Genomic DNA, 20,013 nt, shown 5'->3' with positions numbered 1-20,013 from the left:
GACAATCTCAAACTTTTTTTTTTATTCTGATCTCATACTGTTAAACAATTAAATTGCAATTTGACAATGAGGGACTGTGTTCTCTACAGCAATACAGTGCAGCATTAACAGCAGATGAGAAGTACCGTAGTAGGGTTGTGATGATTTAAAAGGCAAGAGCAAGGATGGTTATTGAAATATTTCTAACTAAAATGAGGAAGCCTTGACTGTGGGTGTGCTCCATTATATGGATTCTGTACTAATAAAACATGACAAAACAATTGGATTTGACTAATTAAGATGTGCAAATGCAATTTCAACCACAATAAAACAATAGGGAATTACTGGCAGTGCTGGTTTGGAACAATTCTGCAAACACATCCAGTGGTGTATTTTATCATCTTATAGCAGCCCCAGTGATGTAATGCTATTGCTGAACCTTTTCAGGAGAAGCTCATCAGTGAGACTGTGGTTGATTCAAGCTGCTGCTTTCTGTTTTTCTGTTGTTTTGTTTTGAGTTTTTTTGTTCTTTTTTTTCTATGAGGAAGCATTAAATTCACATATCTAAATGAATGGATCCTTTCATATGATCCACATCTCTGCAGCCTGTTATATGTGGCAATTCTTGAGTCTATAAGGGAATGTGTATATAACCATAGGGTTTATTATGTAAGTGCAATGAAAACAGATTTAATCAAATTAAGTGCATGATCTTGAGCAGAGCTGTCTCGCTTTAGAAACTTGCATCTGGGTTCTACAGATTTATTTTTTTTCTTTTACTTTCAAATGGCAAAAACACTGGAGTCTGCCTACCTTTGCCTCCGATGTGGGCTCCAGGTAACATAGGCGATTGCCCAGCCCTTCAGCAGCCAGGCAAAACTTACGATTCTCCTTCTGGATGCAGGCCACGCACTGGAGAACCACTTCATCATCCTGTCAAGACAACACAGGTTTCATTCTGTACCTCTGTGGAATCAATATGTTTGTTTGGGAGCATGCAAGTGTCACGCTCTGAGAGAAACCGCATTCACCAAAATACATGCCAATTCCAGCTCATTAATCAGGGGAGATTCTTATACACTGTTCATGTGTGAGTAAAGAGGTTTTTCCCAACAGAGTGGAAAAAAAGAAAACAGCAAGGGACTGAAGCCAAAAGAGACCTCTAAAAATACTCTAAACGAATAATGGTTCACTAGAACCTAAACTATATTGCATTTATTCCAGAGAAAAGAAAACAAATTAGATAATTACAAAAACATGTTTCCACAGAATGTAATAACCACACTAAGTTGTTCATATTTTTATGAAGAAAAATGTTGCAATTAATTTACTTCAAATTAAGTCAAAGGTTGCAAACATTAACTCCTAGTTTTTTGCACAGCCTTTTCCTTTATCAGGATTTCTACACCAAACCATTCTGCTTGTATGGTATAGAGGCAGCGTGATAATTCAGGTTAGAATCCAAAAGGGAGCCAATATGAAATGATCCACATAAACAAATCCTAGAAATAAATGATCAATTAGAACCCAATTAATGAATTCCATGAACTCCATAGATAGCATAAATATTTTACACACCAGAACAAGACCCCATATATTAAGCAAATTATCATAATTATTGGCAGATTAAAACCTATCAAATCACATACAGGAACAAAAAAGTATTACAAGATGTAATTGATTTGTAAAGCTGATTTCATTTCCTAAATAAAATCTTCAGCTTAGAAGAACATGGTTGGAAACAAGGTCCCAACAAGAAAGCTTTCTGGTGAAACAAGTGAAGCATTGAACTAACACCTTTAGGGAGACAATATAGCACAAACGAAATTAAAGGTTCTGGCAGATGGAGTGACCGTGATAACGGGTTTATCTAGGAGGAAAATCAATTCAGTGAATGAACATTAACAGTATTATTAGCCCCCTAATTTACAAAAAAAAAAAAGAGTAAAAGATGAAAAACGTGAATTAGACATTTACAGATAGCAGAAAGAGTTCAATTGTTTTTATTTTGTCATGCTCATAAGTGTCCTATTGTTTAAATTAGAAGATTTTCGATTTCTTACAACTATGTTTACTTAGTTAATACTATAACTAAAACACAAGCAAATACTTACAGAATATATCTATTCTATGCCTCTTATAATTACTTTTCCATTACACAAATCAATCTGTAGTTAGAGCAGGTTTGGTAAAATTAACAGAGGAATAAAAAAAAACCTTAAAGACTGGCTCAGAGTGGTTTAAATCACATCTTCAAAAATCATTAAATATTTTTTTATGAGTGAAAAGAGAGCTTTTATTTAAAAAGTAGTATGCTTATATCAGGAGGCTTAGTTCTTCATAAAAGACTATTTTTACCATACAAGTATAATTTGCTATATTGACGTCCTGAGGGATATAGTACATGCTTTTATTGACCATGTCCTACTAAATATCAAAGCCTGTTAATTAGCTTTTCCTCTAGTAGCTGACAGCAGCTTAATTATTGAAATCTAAACATAAAGTAAATCATTATCAAGTCTTAATAGTTCAAAGATTTGGATTCAGATTTAAAATTTGATTTATAAGAATTGTGCCAAAAGCTACCTGATGGCTAAAAAAAAGCATATGATTCAAGTGCAGAATTTTTAAAATGACATCAATAGTAATAAAGTCAGCACTCGTAGAGCAGTTTTTTTATATTTGAGTTTATGTCATTCATTTGTTTATTTAAGTAAAAGTTGACTGTTTTGTTATAATTACACTGAAAACTGTCGAATAACTCATGAACGACTTTCATGAGTTTTAGAAGCACTCTCACTTGCACTGTGTGATTCTCCAACATTATTTGTTATCGGTCAGTCAAATATATGGAACAATAAAATGATACATTTATAACAATTTACTAAAACTTTGAGTTAGCTTTCTTAGATCTGAAAACAAGCATCTGACGCCACTTTTTTCTAAAAGACTTACGTTTTAACCACTGGCCTTTTAAATGCTGAATTGAATATAGTTACGCTTTAGTACAGCAAAGCAAGCAGAAATTTGCTGATATCGGCTGCTGTGGGACATGGGGGCGGGTGCAGGTTTGTGTTTGTGTGTGTGTAAGTGGGGGGGGGTTCTTCTGCACAATTGCCAGCACCATTATTTTAATGCAAGGGAATTGTGCTTAGAGCAGTGTGCAGCTAAAGTAGTGGTAGTAACAGCAGAGGAAATGGAGCACCCCTTTACAGGGAACCATTGCAGCATGACATGATGTGTTTGCAGTACATATACACATAGGAAAGAGTAGCAATGGAGAGCCTAAGAAGTTCATGCCTGCAGAAGCACATTTAAAAAAATCACTGTGGTTAGCCTCAGATTCATAACAACCATGTGAACTATGTACTGCATTGTGCACATGTAGGCCTCAGGTGAGGTTATGTATGTAACTTAGGACTAGATATATTTACCTTCAAATCTCTGTGCATCTATTGTATTAGAATCTTTAGAAGAAAAAGGGATCTTTCAATTGGTAAAAGTTTAAAGTAAAGTAAATAACTGGAAATGATTAATTAAAATAGTTATATCAATAAGTCTTGAGTTCTACCTCTTTGTTCTATATATTTTTGGCAGAATCTCTTAAATTAGTGATAAATTATGCTCTATCACATCACATTAATGTTATTGATGCTGTCTGCCATTAACCGATCCAGCTGCCTTTACTGCATTCTTATATAAAATAATAATCCTTTGTATTCAAAATAATTAATAATAATTCAATGACCAACTCTTCAGTTAAAATGTACAAATTCACAAGATCACAAAAGAAATCAAGAATCAATTGTAAAAATATTAAAATATAACATTAAAAATTATTTATTAGTCTAAAAATGCGATACAAAAAATGTACATCTGATCTGAAAGCTCCTTTTCAAAAAATAATAAATAATTAACGAGGCAAAAACTATGCAAAATCCAAAAGATACAACTGCTAGATCCTATGGAGGTTTAATCATTAGATATTAAAAAAAACAAAAACAAAAAAAAACAAAAAAAAAAAACGAATACAACTGAGAAGTCTTTGAAATATTGATGTCATTGTTGATACTTTTAGAAATGTATACATCACATTAGAAATGCTGGAACCTCTGCATCTGCCACAAATTTTAGCTGCTCAACTGCTGGCAAACCAGAAACATAGCTTTCATACTTTAATTTAATTTAATTTGCTTTTGCTACATGTTAATGTTAGAGTTAGGTTTAAGAATCTGTTATTGGCTTTTAAAACCATCTATGGTCTTAATTTACTTAGATTTGCTTCTAGCTACCATACATAGATCTATCTGCAAGCAGCAATTCTCTTTCCCCATCTTTGTGGCAATCTTACTTTAAGCTTAAATATCAGTGGTCGCATGATAAGTGCTGTCCGAATAGTGCTGGCATTAAGAAAGAAGTTAGGGAAAGGAAGCATTATTACCATCAATCCTTTGAGTAACAGTACATATAAACACAGCTAACCTCCGAGTTTAATAAGAATATATGATTGTAAAAATTATTGTAACAAATGTTACAAATGTTTCCTAACTTATAGTGCAAATGTAATTATTTACCCAGCCCTGTTTTAAATGTAAGGTTTTCATCTAAAACTTTTTTCCTGTACTTGGTCTTTTTTGTCATTGCAATTGTACATTATAATAAATTTCATTTTCTGCATTTAGCTCACCCCTTCTGTAAGCAGTTTGCAACTTACAGAATGTACATGCACTGCTCTGATCTCATAAGTCTACCACTTGCCATAAATATGCTCTCCTCATCTTGTACAAAAACAAAAAAACAAAAAAATCTTTGGAAGACTTTCTATAGAACTATTGATTAAGACTGTGATAGATTAAGTTTATAGTTGCAGTTTTTCATTATACTAAACATTTTTCTGTATATGCTGCGAGGGGGATATGCATGAGTGAACACTGACCACACAAATTGATAGTGTCGTTCATGGCTGTTATGGGAAAGGCTTGGGATTATGCTAACTGGCACAAATCAATATAAAAATGTTATTCAACTCAGATGTAGATTGAAATTAATAGCCCTTTATAGCAACCCAACACTTGGCTCGGGTTGAACATACCATTAGTCTCATTGTTGAGAGAGAAAGCACAGGGTAGATTCAGCCAACAATAGGGCTGTATTGATCTAGGCATTGCATGGCTGCCTGTCTGAGCACCAAGCAGCTCACAGACAACAGAATCATCTCTCTAATCAGAAAAGGCAACTCAAATGCCTTTGCTTCTGTCTCATTCTGCCTACATTTAAGCCTTTCACACTAATTCCCTGTTGTGTTTGACTTACATACAGCTGGGAATCAGAGGCCTCACCCCCATCAATCATTCATATACAGGGACATTGGCTTGTATAAATGACAATCCTCTCATTATTTTGGAATAGGTCAGTGTATATCAGTGAAAATATTTAACAAATATTCAGCCTAAATATCTCTGCTTTGTGTCTTAAGAAAACTATAAAGGTCAAGCCTCAACATAGTGATGTAAAGTGCAGAAAAGAGAGAAATTGTCTCAATAAAGAAACCTTTTAGAAAATTATAATACCCTTTTACCCATTTTCCTAATACTTTTTTTCCCCAAAACTAAATACTGTAAGGCCCTCCCTTAGAGATAGGGTAAGGAGCTTGGTCATACCACTGAGAGGAATCAACTGAGGTGGCTTGCATACTTTGTTTCAGATACCCTTGGACGCCTCCCTTGGTCTTCCAGGTATGTCCCAGTAGGAGGCCTACGAATGAACCCAGAACCCACGCTGTAGGGACTATGTCTCTCAGCTGGTCTGGAAGCACGTCAGGTTTCTCTAAGAGGAGCTTGAGGAGGTGTCTGAGGAGAGGTAAGTCTCGGCTGGGGCTACTGCCCCTGCGGCTGGGTCCCGGATGAACACAAGTATGAGATCCACATAAAGAATAAGAATTAAATTAACTTTTCATAAATAAAGAGAAGGCTACATTCAAGAAGCATTTAATTCTATTTTTGTAAATGTTTGATGTCGTTCTTTGTCCTTAAATCTCAATATAGAACTAACTTTATATTAACTGTGAAAGTTCAGTCAAACTGAATGTAGAAAATGTGTAAAATAGTTTTTAGCTTTCATCAAAGATTCACATTGAGTTTTTACTACATAATTGCCCCTTTTTCTACATATTTTAGCTCTGGCTGCATGTTTAATGTAAAAATTTGGGTAAAACATGACCCAATGTCAAGCTTCTAGCAGGTCCCTGGGGTCTGGGAAGTTACCTTTTTCATTTAACGTAATGGAGGGAAATTTTGGTATCATTTGACCAGAACCCTCGTAAAATAAATAAATAAGTGCTACTTATTTTTACTACTTTTCTGAAAATGTTTTGGAAAGCATTTTCAATTTAAAAAAAAAATGAAATTTTGAATTGAAAATGCTTCCTGGATGGGAAGCTAAATGTCTTCAAACTTGGAAATAAAGTCCAGTGGTTTGTTTTTTAACACTGCCTCACTGGTCAAATGTACTTCCTGCTGAGGATGAGAAGAGCCCACCTGTCCCCACCCATCCACACAACCTTAGCCATAGAAAGCCTTCTGAAAAGCTGCCTCATAGTATGGTGTGGGGGGCTGCAGTGCTGCAGAGTGGAAGAAGGTGAGGAGAATAATGAGAACCACAAAGAAGATCATCGGAGTTCCTCTTCCCTCAATAAAAGACATTTCATCCCAGGGCTCCTTGTCCCAAACCCATAATTTTATCAATGACCCCTCACATCCCCACTATGGACTGTTCTCCCTGCTGCCCTCTGGGAAGAGGCCACACAGCATTCAGTGAAGGGCCAACAGATTCCAAAAAAGCCTTATTCCCCACGACCATCAGACTGCTGAATGCTGTCACAAATGTCACAGACTTTGCATCAAACTGACCATTAAAGTGCCTATTTTTGCACAATGTTTTTGTTTACATTTTAATCACTGTTGCACTTTAAAAAATGGAAGTGTCATAAGGACTGTACAAAACAAAATTTTGTTTTGTATGCACTCTGTATATAAAAATGACAATAAAGTTTATCTAAGTCTGAAGGGCTGGTTATACTCCCACAGCAGTTAAGAGTTCTCTAGCGTACCTGAGTGTTTCTGATTGCCCGTTTCTGACCCATTCTGCCTCTGGACCTATGAGCCTGCCTGTTCCTGTCTGATCTGTTTGACTGAGCAATCTTCGGACTCCTGCACGATTCTGCCAGTTGACCGAACCTTGATCTGTTTCCTCACACCGACCTGGATTTCCCTTCGGTACCTCTTCGGATCACTGATCTTCTGGCTCAGACTCCTGTGAACCTCTTTGACCACAGCTCTGGCTTCACCCTCTAGATTGTCCTGCCTTTCTTCATCTGCTTGAATCTGATCTCCTTCCAATTCTGCTGTCTTCAAGTAGCCTAATAAATCAGACTAAATGTGACATTAAATGTGTAATTTAGTCTGGGCCCGATAAATGAGACATCGGAAGATTGTTGATGAGAACAACCCGTCTTTCAAACCGCTGTCTGTGCCTATTGGCCAACGCTCTGACCAATGAGCGCAACTGACTGTGATGTTGGAAGCCCAACACAAAGCTTATAGGGGAGTGTAAACAAACAGCCTGTCGGTAAAACGGCTTTGATGTCCTGCCCTCAAAATCCTGCCACTTTGCATCCAGAAATTCAAAACACATCTCTGCACTGCGATTGGCCTGGCAGTTCTAGGGTCTGGGGCATTGATCGAGGCTAGACCACTCGCAGACGCTGAGGTACGGGGCTAGTTTACTAGGTTAGTCTTCAAGGCTTCAGCATCAGGAACTCTCTCGGCAGCAGTTGCTGAGTAGTGTTCGCAGCCATTGTGTTGGAATCCATCTCTTCCTCTGGGCACAGACTGAACTTTAGGACCAGTGTTTCCTGTCTTAAACGTCCTGACAGCTGCTGCAGATCCGGCGTTCTCTAATAAACACCTTTTTGAGAAATTTGTCTGTCTGCCTTGCTTACTGGGTCCTGTGTTCTGAGCGTTAAAACTGTTATTCCAGGGAACCAAATTAGATTACTAAATAAAGAATAGTTAAAAACAACAAAATATTGTTATTATTATTATTATTTGTATAAGAAACAGTAGTAACTGCAGTAGTAGCACGAATAGGAGTAGAAGTAGTTGTATTTATATTACTTCATTGAAAGTAGTAATGTTCCTGGCTTTGTAGGAAAACACATTTAGTTTTTGTTGGGATCTGGAGATCTGCCACCTTTCTCCAGCAGAGGGCGCCCTGGGTCTTCTGAGCTGAAGCCACCTGCACACCTGAGGCTGATTCATCTCATCAGGAGACCAGCTATATAAGCAGCGGCTTGGCTTCTCTTCAGTGCCAGAGTGTTGAATAAGTCACGGTAGCCAACCTGAGCCAACCAGTCTGCCTGACTCTCTGACTCCCCTGAAACCTTGAACCAGATCCTGATCAGTTTTGTCCTCTCTGTTCTTCTAGGAAGATCCTGACTGAAACCTGGAACTCTGGTGGAGCTCATGTTTGGAAACCAGCCTGCCTGCTCTGATAAGTCAAACCTGAAGATTTACCGTCTGCATCTGTCTGCCAGTTCTCAGGAAAGAACTTGGAGATCTACTCAAGGTCTGAACCTTACAAGTCTAAAGCCAAGCTGTGCCGCTGCTAAGCTCTCTGCTGAACTCTCAGTCTCTGGACCCAACTGGTTCCCAGCTCCTGATGCTCAGCCTGAACGACTGAACTGTAAACCCCGTGTGACCAGCCCCAGATCTGTTTCCTGCATCTGTTCCCTGCCTGTGGTTTCTCAAATAAATTGTGAACTTTTTCCTCTGTCTCCTGGTGTTCTGCATTTGGGCTAGAAATAGTACCCATCATGACAGTTTTTAGTATTTAGTATTCTTGATTATATTGATTAACATTATGAAACTGCACACAATATTTAGCATAAACATTCGTCTTGTTTTCATACCTCTATGGTAATACGATAAATTAACATTTTCTGTTGAGCTCTGCCTTCTCTTATGATAATTACTGTATCTTGCGCCTACACAATGTTACACCAGTGCTGTAAATCACCTTCATCTTTACCTATTTCATATAAAATCACTTTATGTTAAATCACAGAAGACAGAGGATAAGAACAACAGATAATTTTTTTATAACTGCAATTGTTTTTTTTTTTAAATAAATGGCTTCTAAATAGCAATCAAATATGCATTCACTTTATTAGGTCAGTCTCCCCAAAAGAGCAAAACTAAGCTTTTAAAAGACACCCTAAAAAAAGTCTGTTCATACGCAGTATTGTAGGTACATACCTAAAAGACGCTCATACAGAAAAGTCGATTATATTCCCCATTAAGAGGAAATTGCTATGCTAAGTATATCCCATCAAAGTAAAGACCTGAGGTGATAAAATCCAGGCTCCTAACCGCAGCTATAGCTGCAACATCAACAGCTTTCAGACACATTCTTTGAGGTCAGATTTGCTATGTCCTCTTAAGCTTGATGTTGTGCCAAAGAATCTGGTGAATCACCATCAAGCTGATCCAAGTGCTCCTTTGGGAGGATAGTGAAGGGTAAAGAGCGGGTGACGAAGTAAAAGGAGGAAGAAAGAGATGGGAAGGAACAGGTAGAGAGATGGAACAAATTGGATTTCCAACCAAGGTAAAACAGAAAACCACCGTACTTGTCTTTGTCCCCATGTGGCACCGAGCATTCCCCTTTTTAAACACGCCTGCCTTCCTTAACTTTCTTAAAGCAAACACAATTAGACACAAACCTATTTGCAGAAAGAGTTTGTTTGTCCAAATGCAAGTCATCTTATATAGTAAAGCAGGAGAAAATAGGACTTGCTTTTTTATGAATACAGACTGTTAAAAAAAACTGCTGAGTCTGTAATTTTGGATTTAGGGGACCATGGACTCACAAAAACAATTTTAGTATCCAAATACATTTACATCACCTTTGGTTCCTTTTAAAGCATTTTCTGTCATAATATTCAGGTTCGCTTATAGTTTTGATTTTGTTCTTTATTTTTTACTTTATTCTGTAATTTTCGGTTACAGATTAGTTCTATTTGCTTATTTCTGCTTGATGCTTTTTATTTATTCCTCCTTTGTAATTCTTACTGTTTTTAGTTTTTGTATTTTCTTTCCCAGTTTGTCTTTCAGTATTTTGGTTTAGATTCTGTTGGTGTCTTTGTTTCCCTGTTACTTCTATATTACAGTAGGTCATTTATTCCCAAGCCAAACTCACCATTTTATTATCGGCACCTGTTTTTCTCATTTACTGCACCTGTGTTCAATGCTGTTTCAGCTCTCTTTTCCCTGATTTGTCTTCAATTAATTGTGGTTGTATTTTTTGGTTTCCATGTCTGAGATTTTAATGTTAAATAGCGGCCCAATAAGATTTGCACAAATAAGATTCTAAAATATTTAGCTTATATTTAAATTTAGTTATTTTATCTTAATTCTTCTAAATAGTGCAGCTTGCTGCATTTAGTTGCATAATTCTTAGTGCATTTAAGGTTTACGGTCAGCTATTCGACTGAACTAAATATTTGGTTTTTCTAAAGGCCTCAGAGGTTTATATTAGCAAATAATCAGTATTATGATAATCAAAGAATACCCCAGACAGGTTACAGTAAGGGACACTGTAAATGTGAGTAAAGCAAAGGGGTTCAGGTTACAGAACTATATCGCAGTTCTGAGCACCTCTAAGGGCAATGCTCAATCAATATTAAAAAAAAAATCGGAAAGAGGACCTTATTTTGAGGAAAATATAGCTCTGTAACACATAAAGATAGAATGAGGTAAATACCAAGCAGTTTTACCAATTGTGCTGTAAAAATAAAAAAATAAAAAATCTTTTTGCCAAAGAAATTCACAAAGAAATATAACCCAAAAAGAGACGGCTTCCATTGCTGTAAAAAGTGGGTCAAATATTTATTTGGATAATCTTAACTTTAATTTATGTTTTGTCAAATATTTTTTAAAACAACCTTTACAACCTGTTTTGGTGGTAAGGGTTAGAGTCTGGATTAAGAAAAAAGTATTCAATGGGTTAATGAACAAAAACAAGTGGAATAAAGATATTTACCTAGTGTTCAAAGCAAAAAATTGATCTATGATTAGATAAGAAATAATTAAGATTCTTTAAAAGTCATATTGAAAAAAAGACATGTAGGAGTGTTTGATAGTTCTGTCTATCTTGATGTAAACATATTTCAATAAAGTAATTATTGCAAATAAGCCTGTTTTGTTAGCGACTAGATAATATTAAGTATCTATAAACATATATGGAGATAATTTCATAGTTTCCTGTTCAGTATTAGAACTAGTCCTGTTAGGCAAGATATGTTTGTTCCAGAATATTCTGGCAGAGATCATAGCTCTCTACTGGTTTACTCCTGGAGTGATTCGCAGCCTTGAAACCTAATACACTCACACACTGTAGTGTGACAGCAGTGAGGATAGGAAGAGAAAGGGAACAAAAAAAACTAAACAAAAAAACTTTGGACTACACGAGGAAAGCTTTGTTCTCATGACTAAATCGTCCTGCTAATGCTCTCATCTTTGGGCAAGCTGGTGAACATGCTGCCCCCAGTACACACACAGAAGGAGACAAGAGAGCTCACACAGGCAGACACATCAAAAACAACACCAGACCAAGACTACACAGCAAATTAAAGTTGACATGCAGGAAAATGTTGGCCTTCCTTTAAGGGCTTCCCAGAGGGACAGAGCCTTATATCTTGTTGCCGAATGGCATAAGAGGCTAGCACAAAATTCATGCAGCTATAGCCTGTACTGCAACTAGGCTTTACTATATAAAGAAATAGGTAAAATGTATTTCTAACTTGAGATCAGTGCTATGATATGCAGCGATAGATCAGGTTTTTAGTTCACATATAAGCCCATGATAGCAAGAGAGCTGTAACCAGCTAATTAAATTACCTAAACTAAACTCATCTTGAATTTCACAGGGTTAATGAAAATATACTCTCATATCACCAGAGGATAATTTAAAATGAGTCATCTCAACAGTCCTGTGAATATTTGATTTTTCTAAAGCTGTTTGGGTGTGTGTAGGTGTGTATAAGGAGATTTATCTGGCACACATTCAGCTTCAGACCTGGATAGTCTAATCACAGTGGGCAGCATAATTACCCAATCACAATGCACTCAGACTATACAGCTGTGAACAGCTTAACCATATGGGCAAAGGCAATCTATCTTCAAGATTAGACAGGTATGGGGATCTCCGTATAAATAAATTGCCTGTGGTGAAAACCAGATCACTTTTACATGGCATGCAATATTTTTGTTGAAGCTTTTTTTGTTCTCCAAAGTATAGCTGTTGGCAAACAAGTCAGAGTGCAATGAAAATGAGGTGAATATTGCTGAATAGCAGGTCATCTGAGGAGAAAGCTTCTACAGCGTATAAGTAAGCCCTGCAGGGTTGATCATGATACTCCCTTAGTCTGGATGCCATGAGACCGGCTGAATTTCTCAGCAGGGAGGTAGTAAAAGCTTTTTAGCCCCTTACAGCAGTGCTCTTTACTTCTTAGATAGCTATGGTAATTGGGAGTGTAGGTGGCAAAACAAAAACAAAAAAATTATAAAATGCAGTGAATATCTTTGCAGGAATTAAAAAAAATCATCTCCCAACATCCATTATGTTTAATCAATAATATCTCTCCTCTGCATGTTTAGCCATGATAATCAGCTCTAAGTGATCCCCGACCACTGTGTCTAAGAACGAGAACAAGACAGATGTATATGAAATGTGTAGCATTACTGTAGCTTGATATCTTTAAAAAGGCAAACAGCATGTAGTGAGAAGACTAATTATAAATTGACTTAGAGTTTCAGTGACATGAAGGGCAGAAAAAAATCTCTTAGTGTAATGTTAAACTACGACAAATAATTACTGAAGAGTAAAATTTGCAAAAACATTTAGAAAAGTTGTCATGAGAGTTTTATTTAAAAAGTCTTTGTATGGTGTATCAACCAGCAAGATCTCTCAGATCTTCTAGCTCTGATCTACTGTGCATATCCACAACCAAACATGGACAAGCAGATTTAGGTTCTTATGCTCCACTATGCAGGAACAACTCCCAGAAATCTTTAAAAGCACTGAAGCCCTAAGTTGCCTTAAATCAAATTTATAAATTTTTTTTTACAATAGCTTTTGACTGCTTGATCTAAACAGAATATGTTTTCAGTTCAACCTTCTGTACTTTTGTATCAATTATTTTAGCTTTTCTTTTAATATTATGATCTTATTTTAAACTAGATAAGTGTTCACAAATTCTCTAAATGTTTTAAGTATTACATTTTCTGAATTCTGTCCATTTGCTATTACATTTCAACTGCACATAACATACGGAAGAATAGCACAGAAGTTAAGATGATTCTAATTTCCCCAGAAAGTTGATGTTGAGGAAATACAATTATCATGGGACAGCGGTTGCCATGTCCTGCTGACTGCAAGATTATACAGGCAATACAGCAGGGCAAAATGTTACAACACCACAGTAGACCTTGAAGAAAGAGAACAAGTGAACTTTATCCCTACATCACTATTTACTGTAGATTCACATAAAGCAGCTTAATTTCTTTACAGAATTCAAACATGCTGCAGCAGAGAACAGAAAACAGAGAGGCAGCCTCTGCCTCCCTGATCAGTAATGGGCCGGCTTTTTAGGGGCTAATCTGCTATGAAGATCCAACAGAGGAGTTTATCAATACTTTTAGAAGCCTTGAACTTTTCATGTTCTAATCTCAAAACTAGTTCTCTCCAATTGGAATTTTTTATACTTATTTTTGCTTGCTCTAGGTCTCCTTTCCTGTTTGACCCATTGTACAAGCTCAAGCACACAATATTACACACACAATATTTCAGAAGAAATGCAACAATTTTTTTGTATATGAATATTTTATCAGCGAATGACAAAACAAAATTACAATTATTGTTTGTAAAAAGGTGGGGGGATGCAATCACTGGGTTAGCTCTAATCTTGATCCTTGCTGGTTTGCCAAGTCAAGTCTATTTATGCAGTCAATTTCATGTAAAAGTCACCGACACAGTGGGCTGGGTTAGACTGCCTAGTTTCAGGTAATCAGATAGTTAGCTGACATCGCTGCCTTTCTTGCTTTTTTTGTGCTCTGCTGCAGCATGTTTGAATTCATTTAAGAAGCAAGGCTTCTTTATGTGAATTAAAGTAGTGTTATTCAGTGATACTTTTGTCACACACTGCATCTGGTAGCTGTTTTGGTCTCTGAATAAATATTCAAATCACTCAAATCTTGCAAATGAAGTCCTTTAGATCTGATCCATCCCATATTGCCACTGGTGTGCCTCAGGGCTCTATCCTGTTGTCCCTTCTCTCTATCACCTACTGTATCTCCTGAACCTTGGTAACATCTTTGAAAATGTAATATTAATTGTCATTGTTATGCGGATGACCCCCAGCTCTATTTAACCACTAAGCCTACCTCAAAGACTCTCTCCCTCATTCCTGAACTCCTGCCTTGCTGAAATCAAAGTCTGGATAACCTCCAACTTCTCGAAGCTGAACTGCAACAAAAAATAGATCCTCCTGGTAGGAACTAAATTGGCTTTATCCAAGACAGACAGTTTGTGTCTTTCAATTGACAGTTCCACTGTCTTTTTCTCTCATCAGGTGACATACTTGACTGCACTCTTTTTTTTTACCCCCCGCATAAATAACATTATCAGTTCTGCATATTTTCATCTTTGAAATATTCATATTCAACATTCCTTATCTTTGTCTTTCCCTGTTCTTTGCTTCTGTTCTGGTCCATAGCCTCGTCACCTCCCGTACCAATTACTGTGACACTCTTCTTTTTGGTCTTCCTCAGAAATCTCTCCATAAACTCCGGCTGGTACAGAATTCTGGTGACATTCAAGGTATCATTAGTCTTGTTCCCCCATACTTCTAGAGCTCCTTCAGATTGATATCCCCTCCTGGATCCTTAGATCTTCCTCTTCCCTCCACCTTGTTGGGCCTTCTTCCCGTCTCGTCACCATGGGGAGCAGAAGTTTCTCCCACTCTGCTCCTTAATTCTGGAATTCACTCCCTCCAGATATCCATAATACTGATACTTGACCTCTGTCTAAATTAAGGCTAAAAACTCATCTATTCTAGACTGCATATCTGCTGCAGTTTTCTGTGCTGTTTTTAATTGTAGATTAAAAGACAATTTTTTTACCTTTACGAAAACTGCAGTGTTTTGAAAGGTGCTTTAAAGAACCAGCATTATTTGTATTATTGTTATTGATGTTATTACTACTTAAATGTACTGTTTAAGTAAACAGGAAACACCCCCAAAAAATATCCTACAAGTTTAGGTCAAAGTAGTAAAAGAAGAGGGTTTTTAGCCTAGAATAATGATGTGTTCTATAGCTGCCATTAATCTGGATTTTTCACAACGTATGTCTAGTTTGGAATATAAAAATAGCATTATGCTGTCAAAAAATACCACAGTTGAATCTGTATCCTTCTTTTCCAGACCTTGGTTGGATTTCTTTTTAATAATTATACTGTATAAGAAAGCATCATCTGTATCTTTTATCATTTTTTTAAATAAAATTGGCCAATAATAAAAGGTTTTCTTTTAAATTTATTCAGAATCTAGAAATAAATATATTCCTCTAAGAAAAAAAAAGCATGCAAGAAATTAGACAAACACACCTATGAGGTTTCCAGTCTGAGTGAATGCAGGCTTTTGCAAATCTAGACATTTATGTGAGCCAGTCAGGAGACAGATTTTAGACCAGAGAATTTAGTCTCTTTAAATGTAATTAAAAGATAGAAAACCAAAATTTTTGCTTATTCTTTACCCTGAAGTAATAATTTGAGAAACTAAAACCTTTTACTTCATCACCTGCACTTTTAGTTAATTTTGGATCTTTAAACCTGGAATAATTTTTAGAAAACTTAATTCCTCAGCCAAACGCTTCCCCTTTTAGCCTCTATAGGAATGGTAGCACCAGTATAAGTATTCTTTATGTATATATTATACCTTTTTGCAGTTCCATAAAAAGAAACCTGCTTATGTTAGCTGTTTTTAGTATAGTCTCCAAAGAACTATAACTATCTTTAAAGCTCCTGAATAAATTTTTTTTTGCATGAAAAAATAAATATTTCTTCTGACTTCTTTAAAGATGGTGTGAGACTAAGAAAATAATGAATCAAAACTGAATTAAAGAGAGAATAGCGATGACAGAAAGATAGAAGGATCTACCATTAACCAAGATTCAAGGAATGAAATCATTAAAACTCAAATACTATTCTAAACATCTTGTTTGACCAGCATTGATGGAGTAATCTTGAGAGAAAATCTAAAAAAGTAAATACTAAAAAGTTAAATAAGGCCCAATCAATGCAAATTTTACATGATAAAAATCTGCTTTCTTGGCTATTATTTGAAATACTTTAAAGAGACTGAAACAGACTGGCGACCTTTGCAGGGGGTACCCCACCTTTCATCCATAGTCTGCTGGAGAAAAGCACCAGCTCCACAGTGACCCTGATGGATAAGGGAAGAAGACTGATGGACTTTTAAAGAGAATGCCATTGGAAGCCATTTAAGTGTTATTTGTAGGGCGAGATCTTCAATAAAACTGGCTGGAGTAAGAGTTAGTAAAAAAACAGAGCCTAAAAGCTGGACTCTGTGCAGTCATTCACCTGCCGGGTAAGATACACACAAAGCAGTAAAAGTTTCCAAAGAAGCACTATAGAACCTTGAATAACGTAAGAAAATCTATATGTTTACAAAGAAAGTTGATGATGACTGAAAATGCTGAGAAAAAAAAGATGTTTGCAAGCATACTGTTTATATGGCTGATTATCTCTGCAGCAAATGCAACAACAATGAATCTCTTGAACTGCATGCTGCTGAGTGCATTTTCTCATAAAGCGCTGTTGACTCTGCAGCAATAAGCCCAATAAAAAGGGTGAAAAAGTCTTCTTGTCACTGCCGCTGTGGTGCAATCTTGAATCTTTTATGAGCATTGCCACCACTGTCAATATCTGATAAAATTCACAGACATGTTTGTAATTTCCCAAGAAAGCAACTCGTGATTAGTCACACTGCAAATATGTGAAAGTCACATAAAATGACACAATTTCACATAATCACCCAAATCAGTTCAACTCATCTCTAACAATCGTTAAAACCACTGGAGAGATTAGAGAAGCATCCTTTAAAATCAAGTATTTCAGTTTAGGCTTTTTTGGTTTACATAAGATTCTAAAGTGACTAAATGTCCTTCTTTAAATGAGCCTCAACTGCAGCAGATTGAAGCAGTAAACGCTCGTCTAAGTGGTTTATTAGAGGCACAGCGGGGAGAAAGAACATTGGACATAATTGCAGCAGATACCAGGGCTGCTTTATGTAGGAGGGGAATGATTCACATGCACAACCAATGTTTTTAATGATTCTTATGCACCATAAAAACGCTACAAGCACTGACACCGTTTCTGTAGTAACAGGGATGTCAGTTGCAGAACTAGTGCAATCCTAAATGAACTTCATGCCTTTTGAGAAAGTTGTGAAAGATTTGGGTTTCTTTTATTTCCTTTGTTTTTCATGCATTCTAATCTATCTGACCTCCTACATTTGCTTTATGAACCATTACTTTGATACATCTGCTAAAACACATAATTAAATCAGCTTCTTTTGTACATAACATGAACATTATTTTTTTGCTCCTATAACGACTGCCTTAACCTTGTAGATGCTTTTTTGTTGTACCTTACCTATGTTAATTTGTGTCACATTTATTATAAATGTAAATCCATAACAGGCGTTGACAAAAGCTCAAAGTATTAACCGATTTTCGAAAAACAAATGTGCTTTCGATTATTCATTGGCAGAAATTGAAAATGGTTAGATTTTAAAAACAAAAGCAGGACAACTGTGCAAATCTGAACTAATAAGGTATTAAAAGAGTAGACCACTTATATTCAATTCAGAGCTTAATGGGGGATGGTTGACCTCTAGATGACCTAAAAAAATTACCTTTGTTTTATGAGTAACAAAAGTAGCACAAATTATCATTTTATCTACAGAAAACTTGTAATCACAAAGCAGTAACGATTCAGTTTGTTTACTGAGCTTTTTTCCGTGGGTGGGGTGTCAGTTTGGCGCAGCTCAGTTGTGCTTGTGGTCACTGAATTGAATACTGTTGGACTGGAGGCCCGTCCAGGGTGTACCCCACCTCTCGCCCACAGACTGCAGGAAATTGGCACTGGGCCTACCACGACCCTGACGGAATATGTGGGAGAAGATGGATGGGTGGAGGGATAGATGAATGGATCTTGTTGTACAACATCTGTGTCTAACCTCACAAATCTGCTTCAGGAGGAGTAGTCAAAAAATCCCAAGAATGCATGAACCTTGTTGAAGCTTTTCCAGAAGAACTGAAACTATAATAGCTTTAAAGGGTTGTGGATTAAATAAAAAAAACACTTGGATTTATGGATTTCATATGTGTGAAAGTAGAAAAGCAAATAAAGTCTATAATCCAGTGTGAAATGTGCAGTTTATTGCTAACTATATCTGTATTTATTAGTTCCAAGCCATTTTAACGTCCTGATATACTTTAACTAAGGTGGTGGCTTTGTGTTTTTGAAATAATATGTAATTTCTGTTAACATTTATACACAGTTTAAATGACCACCAGTTCATTAAGAAATTAGGATTTATTGCTGTCATTTGGCATTAATGTAATCTGAATTTAACATATTTTAAACATTTCTTATATCCAATACTGTATTTTAAGTTGTGCAGTTTTTTCTAGAAAGGGATGAATCAGAAGATCTCGTACATATCACATATACTTAGCACAGCCATACATGAATCCTCAAGGACTCAGCTTACAATTAAAAGGTTCCTTTTAAGAAAACATTTTTTAATGCTCCAATCAAATACTTATTGTCTAAAACCTCCCATCAGTCAGACCTGCTTGCTGTATGCCACCAATACTATGAAGGAAATTTCTTCATTTGGTGGCACAATCAATAGCTCATTACAGCTGCTTTACAAAGCAGACCTGTTGGCTTAATTCCCCGCTACATCAGAGGCCTATCTGATCTGTCCATCTTGATCACAGAACAACACTGTGATTCACAAAGTGCATACACACACACACACACAGACAAACACCCTGGGACACAATAGTCTGCAAGCTGAGCTCCTGAAATGGAAATATTCACAAGAATGAATGACTTTCAGTTTGAGCTAATGAACCAAATGGGAGAAATGGACACTGATTTGAGGGTTCTTGTATAGCACAGAAAAAACTGTGTTCTGTATTTCAGGAAATATCTCTTTCCATAAAAATCAACATTAGTATTTTAGCATTTTAAAACAATCAATGCCATAGATAGATAGATAGATAGATAGACAGACAGACAGACAGACAGACAGACAGACAGACAGACAGACAGACAGACAGACAGACAGACAGACAGACAGACNGCTCTCAATCTGCAGGATTATTAGTGTTTCCTAGAATTTCTAAATGTAGAATTGGAGGCAGATATTTTAGTTATCTGGCTCCTCTCCTATGCAACCAACAAACGCTTTTAGCTCATGAGGCAGACGCCGTGTCTACTTTTAAGGCAAGGCTTAAAACTTTCCTTTTTGATAAAGCTTATAGTTAGAGTGGCTCAGGTTATCCTGAGCTATCTCTACAGTTATGCTCCTTTTGGCTTAGACTGCTGGAGGACATAGGGACCCCATCTCATCATTCTGCTTCATTCTTCCTCTATCCTGCAGTATTTGTTAGTTCAATCACAAACATCAGCTCTTTCTGCTTTTTCTCATTGTCACAATCCCAGCTGATCTGATTACTCACTTCCAGCCTGCTGTTTCCTCCCTGCTCTCTAATCTTCATTCATCTTATTCACCTGCTCCCTTTGCTATATATACAGTTCAGCCCAGCTATCGGCGCCAAATCATTATTCTTTGTTTATTCGTATATTCTTTGATATTTGTGTAA

At 36.5% G+C, this 20,013-nt stretch overlaps 1 protein-coding gene across 13 annotated transcripts in view; it reads right to left on the bottom strand.

The window, feature by feature from the left end:
- ryr3 (ryanodine receptor 3) overlaps window positions 1-20,013 on the bottom strand; it is a 134,713-nt gene that overhangs the window by 105,170 nt on the left and 9,530 nt on the right. For all 13 annotated transcript variants that reach the window (XM_015373714.1, XM_015373717.1, XM_015373724.1 and 10 more), the window contains exon 2: window positions 793-912. In XM_015373714.1, coding sequence (XP_015229200.1) covers window positions 793-912 — 120 coding nt within the window. The remainder of the gene's footprint in view (window positions 1-792; window positions 913-20,013) is intronic.

The sequence above is a fragment of the Cyprinodon variegatus genome, unplaced genomic scaffold (assembly GCF_000732505.1).
Source record: "Cyprinodon variegatus isolate N-32 unplaced genomic scaffold, C_variegatus-1.0 Scaffold91, whole genome shotgun sequence".
NCBI classification, from domain to species: Eukaryota; Metazoa; Chordata; class Actinopteri; order Cyprinodontiformes; family Cyprinodontidae; genus Cyprinodon; species Cyprinodon variegatus.
This window is presented reverse-complemented; position numbering and strand designations above follow the sequence as displayed.